This window comes from Myotis davidii, unplaced genomic scaffold (assembly GCF_000327345.1).
Source record: "Myotis davidii unplaced genomic scaffold, ASM32734v1 scaffold44, whole genome shotgun sequence".
In the NCBI taxonomy this organism is placed as follows: domain Eukaryota; kingdom Metazoa; phylum Chordata; class Mammalia; order Chiroptera; family Vespertilionidae; genus Myotis; species Myotis davidii.
Window position 1 is genome coordinate 89812 of NW_006299705.1, and position 8430 is coordinate 98241.

Genomic DNA, 8430 nt, shown 5'->3' on the forward strand with positions numbered 1-8430 from the left:
AGAAGAGGGCCAGGAATTTATCCTGGCTTCTCTACAACCCATCAGAGACCAGGATGACCTGCTTTTGAAAGCCAGCACTCTACTATTCCCTCTCTGAATTCAGGGGAGAATGTGGGAAGGGCCAAAGAAGATACATATTTTTTTGTCCTACAAGCTTTAGAGGGCCCACTAGTGGCTTCCTCTTAGACACAAAGGGAAGATATATAATCTACTAAATGCAGCATGAACCTTCATTGAGAAATACTATTTCTCTTTACTGATATTATTCAATAAAAGGTACAAAATAATTCCAAAGTATTTTATTTCTTTAAATTGGTATAGGAAGTGGTATAACTCCAAAAATTTCCTAACTAAAATAACCAATAAATCCATTATAACCTTTATTTTATAAGTGGTAGTAGTGATTATGCATTGCTAACAAGTAATTTGGCTAGAAATTGCTCCCTTAAAAAGAGAACCTTAATTTTTTAGTTTCATTGGGTGAATTAAAATGGGAAATATTTTTTAGCAGCTGTTTACTAGTATAATTTAAAAATTACTAAATGGTTTTTCTATTATTTCATACTTTTTCCATTGCTAAATTACAGATCATATAACCAGGAACTTTATGAAATATAACACAAGGATTTCATTGCACATGTCATGACAAATTAATTGAGGCCAACAGAAAAATGGCAAGCAACAATGTAAGAGTAAGTCTACGTCTAACCCTAGATGAAGTCATTCAAATGGTGTAGCACGTTGGACATTATTCAGAACAAAGGCAGAAAAATTGTATGAATTTAATTTCAATACATATGTCTCATTATTAACTTATTGACCCAACTTGACAAGCCAGAAGACAAAGTAGAGCTCAGACCTGAGCACAAAGAATCCAATCAACAATTACTAATTAAGCAGCTCAGACAGGACTCCTTAATTTTTCACACTAGATGAGTAAATAGTGTATGTTTAGATTGAAGTAAAATATTCTAATGAATTCAGACCCCTCAACCTGTCAAGCTCTCTGTGAAACAAAAAGAACCCATTTATCATTTCTGCACTAAAAAGATCCTCGATATCTCAACATGCCTTTCTTGTTAAAATTTAAATACTCCATTAGCACAAATGCAAACTGAGACTGATAATGTTTCCAGGGAGACTCATAAAATTCTCCCTTATAATTTAGCCTCTCTTTACGCATGTTAACTCTTTCATACCTGAATTATTCCCACAGATTACTGTGGAGAAATTTCTCCCTCCCTATAGTGGACATACATCTATTGGAAAATATTCTTCATAGCTGAAAAAGTGTTTGGTGTATAATCTGAATACATATACATATTTTTTTGGGCACCCTTGACTGGCACTTAAACCCGAGACCCTTTAGTGTGCAGGCCAATGTTCTAACCACTTAGTACCACTGGCTAGGGCTGAAGATATTTTTGATGTATAGTCAACTGAGTGCCCAGAATATTTTGTAATGTGTGTGTATTCTTTCTTATATATTTATATGTTTTTATATTTCCTCAAATAACTAGATGGCTCATGGTAGAGCCAGTATATAGTATCCATAATTATATCTTTTGCCCGTGTGTCTTTCCTTCCTTCCTTCTTTTCTTCCTTCCTTCCTTCCTTCCTTCCTTTCCACCTATCTAATCTAATCTACCTTGATTCTTTGCAAGATAGGAGGAATGAACAAGAGATAAATGGGAATAAATGCAGATATGCATTTAGGATTTAGAGGTGTATTTAAATAACTCACTCCTATATGTACTTCCAAGTCTGTGCACCCGACTAATGACCAGCAAAAATGATAATTCACTAGCTGTGATATACCTACTTTCAAGCCCTGCCCTTAGTAGGTATGTAGTAAATGATTGTAGTTCCAGAGATTTGTTCCTGGCAGTTAAGTATGCCCATGCAAAGGTACAATTATGGATACTACACACTGGCTCTACCATGAGCCATCTGGTTATTTGGGGAAATATAAAAATACATAAAACACATACCGACTCCAGAGTTTTGTGGTTCCTCAGTTGATGCTGGCTTGCTCCTCAGATTTCCCTTCTCTGATGTCCTCTGGGCTCCTCTCTGCATCTCCTTTGGGAGGGCAGGAGAGAGGAGGGCAGAGGGGCAAGAAGGAGGAGACTAAGGAGGGAGGGCAACAGCAGTCCTTGTCCGGGTATCCTCTCACCCCTGCTTCCAGCCTAGTGACAAAGGACCAGGACTGAGGCAGGTCTGCCCCGGCATAGTCTGGAATGTGTGGGTCCTTGACTTCATGCAGGAAATATTTCACGATACGAGTCCCAGTGATTTTGAGGTATGTTTATTAAAGCTGGGGACAGTGAAACAAAGGAAAGGCTTAAGACAGAAGAGGCAAGATCAGAGCAACAGGAGTGAGCCTAGGCAGAGCTGCCTTGGTCCTTTAGAGAGAGGCAGCAGTGAGCTTCTGTGGGAATAGACAGTGCATGGCCCCCAACTCTGTAGGAAGTTTATGAAGTATAAAAAGTGGCCACATGTCTTTGTCTCTGGATGAGAAAATGCAACACAACTAACAATTGTGAATGAAAGAGCTGCTTGCCAAGCTGAGCAGGTGAAATAAATGCCTGGGATGACAGACAGGCTAAGTCTTGAAGATTGAGATCCAGCCTTTTCATCAAAGATCACACAAACTTTTCACTGATATCCAGGGGTTAACAAACTAAGGCCAGAAGTGGGATGGATAAAGAAAAGAAACTGTACATGCACACAAAATGCATAGGCACACTGCAGAAACATTTAAAAAACAAAGGCCTGGACTCAAGTGCCAGCCCTTGTGCCGCTGGCTTTCCCACCCTCATCCTACATTTTCTTGCCACTTACAAGTAGACCACGGGGAAGCCAGATTGTCTGGTGGCCTCTTAACTGCTTCAGAACTCCCCATCTTTCTGTCCTTTCTATTCCCTCGCTGGAGGAAAGCCTGTCATTTTCCTAATAACTGTTTTCTTTTACTCTTGCAGAAAAGCTGCATTTACACTTTACGAGGGACAGAAGTTCAGCCCACATTGCTAGTTATCCCTCCTTTGCGGCCTGGTGGAGAGAACTCCCTGGCCCTCCCATCCTGTGGGCATCCCATCACCAAGCTCTTCAGAAAAGGAGTTTCCACATCCTTCCTGAAAGCCTGAGACTTGTCACAGGGATGCTTTCCTAACCATTCTGAAATGACCAACTGGAAGTCTGTCAACTGTTTTCCTTTTCCTCCTTAGGAATCCGATCATGGGACACAAACCTGATTGAATGCAACTTAGACCAAGAACTGAAACTTTTTGTATCTCGACACTCTGCAAGATTCTCTCCTGAGGTCCCAGGTGAGACTTGGGTTTAGTATTGGTCAACTTAGAATTTGAAAGGATGGGGAAATAGGCCATTGACTGGAAAACTCTGCCTGGGTTATCAAAAAAGACTTTCTTTTCTTGCTGAAGGATTCTTTGTATTTGTCATTATCTACTAGAGGCCCGGTGCATGAATTCGTGCACAAGTGGGGTCCGGCTGGTCTGCTCCGATGGGGGCCCATTCATTGGGCCAGGCCAGTGCAGGTGGGAGGCTGCAGACTGTTGGCGGCCGGCCCTGCCCCTGACCAGGGTGTTGGGGGCCGATCAGGCTCGGATCAGGCTGGTTGGCTGCCGCAGTGCACGTCAGAGTCACCAGTTGTTCTGGTCGTTCTGGTCATTCTGCCGTTCCGGTCACTGGGCTTTTATATATATGGATTAGGTTAGTCAGAAGCCATGTTTTAAGAAAGTCAGCTTAAGTTGTCATTGTGTGGGTTATATATTTTGTGTATTCTTACAGGTTTTTAAAGTTCTGGGGTATTTTTTAATTATTATTATTATTTTTTGCTACTTCACTGTACTCTGACCTTAAATGTTACTCAAATGAAGCTATGAATATAAATTAGATGCTTCCAGAATCTCACAACCCAACACCCTCCCAAGAAAAAGGAAACATCTGCATTTCAAAATAAAATATACATCATAATTTCATCCTTGAAATATCACACACTTTTCTTAATAGAGGTAAAAGAATCTGAGGTTGCAATTGCTGTTAAAATAGCCTTTCTTTCAGAAATGAAAAAGAGTGCTACAGGAAATTAAAGGTAAGGACACAAAAATTTTTCATATGTGAAGATGCTCCCAATAACCAGTCACTGAAAAGGAACCAGGACTGAGGCAGGTCTGCCCTGGTACAGTCTGGAATGTGTGGGTTCTTGACTTCATGCAGGAAATATTTCACGATACAAGTCCCAGTGATTTTGAGGTATGTTTATTAAAGCTGGGGACAGTGAAACAAAGGAAAGGCTTAAAACATTGTATGCGGGAAATGTATTTATATGTTTTACGTATTTATACGTTCTACCAGTGTAGTATTAATACGTTTTTTATAGACTAGCGGTAGAATGCGGGTAACGTATAAATACGTAAACTAAAGTTATCGTAATTTTACTGAACGTTGCCATTTGTGCAAAAAATTAGCAAAAATGGCCCGCGCCACCTGTTAGCGCGATAAAAACTACCCGCAAACAATGTGTTAAGATAGAAGAGGCAAGATCAGAGCAACAGGAGTGAGCCTAGGCTTGGTCCTTTAGAAAGAGGCAGCAGTGAGTCAGCTGGGTGGTGTGGACTCAGGAAACAAGTTATAGAGGCAAAAAGAGGGCCCTTGCAGAAAGATTCTGGGTGTTGCTCAGGATGAGGTGTCGTTGCCTGCTGCTTCCCTGATTGTAAGTGTCCTGGGAACTTTTAGAGCTTAGAAATAAAGCAAAGATACACACCTGAGGAAAGATTGCGGGGGTGGGGGGGTGGGGTAGGGGTGGTGGTGCAGGAAGGCATGTGCATGCCCAAGGGCGGGCACACACTGGGTCCTTTGCCTTAAGGGTTTTTATCTGTTTTCTAAAGATGGGAATTTTAGGGGAGGATCTCAATAGAATATTCTTCAGCTTTCCAGGCGTGTCCTTTGACATGTCGATGCAACAAAACAAGCATATAGAGCAGTGGTTCTCAACCTTCTGGCCCTTTAAATACAGTTCCTCATGTTGTGCCCCAACCATAAAATTATTTTCGTTGCTATTTCATAACTGTAATGTTGCTACTGTTACGAATCATAATGTAAATATCTGATATGCAGGATGGTCTTAGGCGACCCCTGTGAAAGGGTCGTTCGGTCACCAAAGTGGTCACGACCCACAGGTTGAGAACCGCTGATATAGTGGGACCAGGGTCATTCTCTGGTCAGTTTCACCTTCAAAGAATGTCACTGGAAAGGGACTGGGACTGAGGCCAGTCGATCCCAGCTTGGTCTCGAATGTGTAAATTATTTGATCCTAAGTGTCCTTGGTTAGAAAAGATGAGATCTTGGGATTTGTTAGCTTGCTCTAAATTGCTCAGCCATCTGTTCTGCTGTCTGTCTCAGTTTCCTCATGCCACTTGCCAAAGGATTTTCCTAGCTTCTTACTCTCTTGCCTCACTCTGACCTCTAGGCCTGAGAATATAGTTGGACTCACTCATCTTATCTTCCTCTCGAGAACAGTGACCCATATTTCTCTCAGTTGGTTACATTTAGGATTATGAGCAGAATTGCTGGCCCAAAAGGACTCCAAACCTGGGATGATTTTCTCCAAAGCTCTGCCATTGATCATTCATAGCTACTATATTCCATTTTATTTCTTGACTATCACTTAAATTTTATGTAAAATAGAATAGAGCATATTCTTTTCTGTCTACATGGTTTTGTTGTATGATTGCTAATTTTATTGGCATTGTTATAAAATCAGGAATGGGTTCAGCCTCTTTTTGACTGGCCACATCATGTTCAGTTAGCCTTGTCCATACTGAGATTTGAAACCACTTACAGAATGTCAGTGCCTTTATGAATCACATTTGACTGCAGCAGTATGCCCATGAGACAGACCCAGTTCTTCTCTTTGAGTTTGATATTAGAATAAAATTCTATGTATTCTAGTTAGCAAATGAATTGTGGACCCAAAACATGGAATCGTGTAAATGTGCTAAGAAAAACATAGCAGGAATTGGCTCATTAAAAGTTAAATCTGCTGCAAAGCCACTTGCAAAATCAGCTCTTTGTATTGAGAGAAGTGAGAATGATCCTGGAATTATCAGATGACACATGGTTTGCTGAAGTAAAGGTACAGTATATGTTTCTCTCATTGTTACTGTGTTGTATTTTTGTGTCTTGCACATCTCCATAACTTTTAAAATCATCTCACAAAAAGGAAAATAAGGGAAGTACCCTTTTCCAACAAGTATGTTTCAAAATGTAAATTCAAGCTTTTATTATCCTTTCTCTGTAGGTTGTTCTGGCTTTCTTACTATGACTGTTTGTAAGACTACTTCTTTTGTTTTGTTTGGGTGGGAGGGTGTAAACAATGCCTGTGATTCCCATTGTGTTCATTCATACTTGGATTGACTCTATAGAATGACAGCTGTGTATTGCAAAATGCAAGGCTGCAAGAATTACTAAAGAATTAATTGTTTCTGGACCAAAGACCTAGCATTACTCTAGTGGACTAGGAAGGTCAAGTCTCCCCCAAACCACCACGTTAGCCTAATGTACCATTCTTCCTCCTTTTCCTGTCACCTACAGTAAGGGCTGGTTACCTACCTACTTGTATCAGTGCTGTGCTGGGTGCTGTGTCTACAGATGGCTTATAAAAGACTGGTGATTGCCTCAAATGCACCTAACAGCTCATGTAGGAAAATTAATTTTAATACTCTCTTTTCCATCATTGTGTCTTCTGCCTATTAAATAATTAAAACATTTTGAGAATTCAAATCCTCACCAGCAACATAGCATAGTGAGTAAGAGTGCAGATTCTGGATCCTCACTCTGACAGTCATTTGCTATAGGATCTCGGACAAGTCCCTTAATCATTTTATGCCTCAGCTTATAAAACGGATTTATAATACCTCAGAATTTTCATGAGGATCAAATGAATTAATGCATGTAAAGATCTTGAAACAGTGCTTGTCACATAGTAAAACAATAAATGTGAGCTAGTGTTAAAATTGTCTCCCTTATTGAATATCTATTTGACTTGTATATTTGGTGATTATTATTATCTATGGGAAATACTGGATTTAGATATTGGCTAACTTCCTTTTTGTAATGATATTAAAGTTTGAATTAAAGATGTTTCTCAGAGAAAAACAATTGCCTTCAGCATGATCAGAAGGAACATTGCTGCTGATTATGTGTAGGGGGCAGCAACATTCCATGACTGAGTTTAGGAAGGTCCTTTGGATGTGAGAGCAAAAAGGAGGCGTAATGCTAAGGTGCTGTCATATCAAACCATAGGGCAGGGTCGAATATCATTTCAAAATGGCCCTGTTGGTGCCGATGGGAGAGTGCTGATGTGGGTGAGAGTGCTAGTCTGCTTTCTTACTGTGATAATCTATTCAAGTGTAGGGGAGGAAAATATGTTCATCTACCTTTACAGGTTAGCTGTTCTATTAGCTAAACTGACAAAGACAGATTAACAGGAGAAAAACAAATTTAACCTCACAAATTTTTACATGGACTTGGGAGACTTCACGCTCCTCCCCTAAGTAATACAATAAAGGCCTGGAGCTTCAAAGAGGAGGAGGGTAATTTATAGGACAATAAGAGCAGACGTTTGGTAATTAGATGTTTGCCCTGCCATACAGGTAGGTCATTCAAGTAAAAGTTATCTTTGTTAATAGCTCTTTCTATGAGCCAGGACCCCTAATTAAATTCTCCCAGGTAGTTAAGGGAAAAGTAAAAGTTTTTCTTGAATCCGTGGGATCTTGCCTTCCACTCAAGAAATTCCACGTGCCAAAGTGGCGTATTTGGGGGTCACATACTCTGTTCCCTTGCAACTTCTTCCACTCCATTCTACCACACAATTCTTTCTTCTGTTTTCTCCAATCAGCAAGTGACTGTAGACTTTGCCAGTTTTAAGAAACCAAGATTTCTGGCGGTTTATTTTTTTAGGCAACTGAATAAATAGTAAGAAATTAAAGATGTTTCTCAGAGAAAAACAATTGCCTTCAGCATGATCAGAAGGAACATTGCTGCTGATTATGTGTAGGGGGCAGCAACATTCCATGACTGAGTTTAGGAAGGTCCTTTGGATGTGAGAGCAAAAAGGAGGCGTAATGCTAAGGTGCTGTCATATCAAACCATAGGGCAGGGTCGAATATCATTTCAAAATGGCCCTGTTGGTGCCGATGGGAGAGTGCTGATGTGGGTGAGAGTGCTAGTCTGCTTTCTTACTGTGATAATCTATTCAAGTGTAGGGGAGGAAAATATGTTCATCTACCTTTACAGGTTAGCTGTTCTATTAGCTAAACTGACAAAGACAGATTAACAGGAGAAAAACAAATTTAACCTCACAAAGACCCAAGGAAGGGCAAGTTGGGTTGGTGAGGGTTTTAAGCC

General features: G+C 40.3%; 1 protein-coding gene across 1 annotated transcript in view; it reads left to right on the forward strand.

Annotated features, from left to right (window-relative positions):
• Positions 1-8430, forward strand: part of MAP1B (microtubule associated protein 1B) — a 92655-nt gene that overhangs the window by 6098 nt on the left and 78127 nt on the right. The window contains exon 2 of the mRNA XM_006775423.2: positions 3228-3329. Within this exon, the coding sequence (XP_006775486.1) occupies positions 3228-3329 (102 nt within the window). The remainder of the gene's footprint in view (positions 1-3227; positions 3330-8430) is intronic.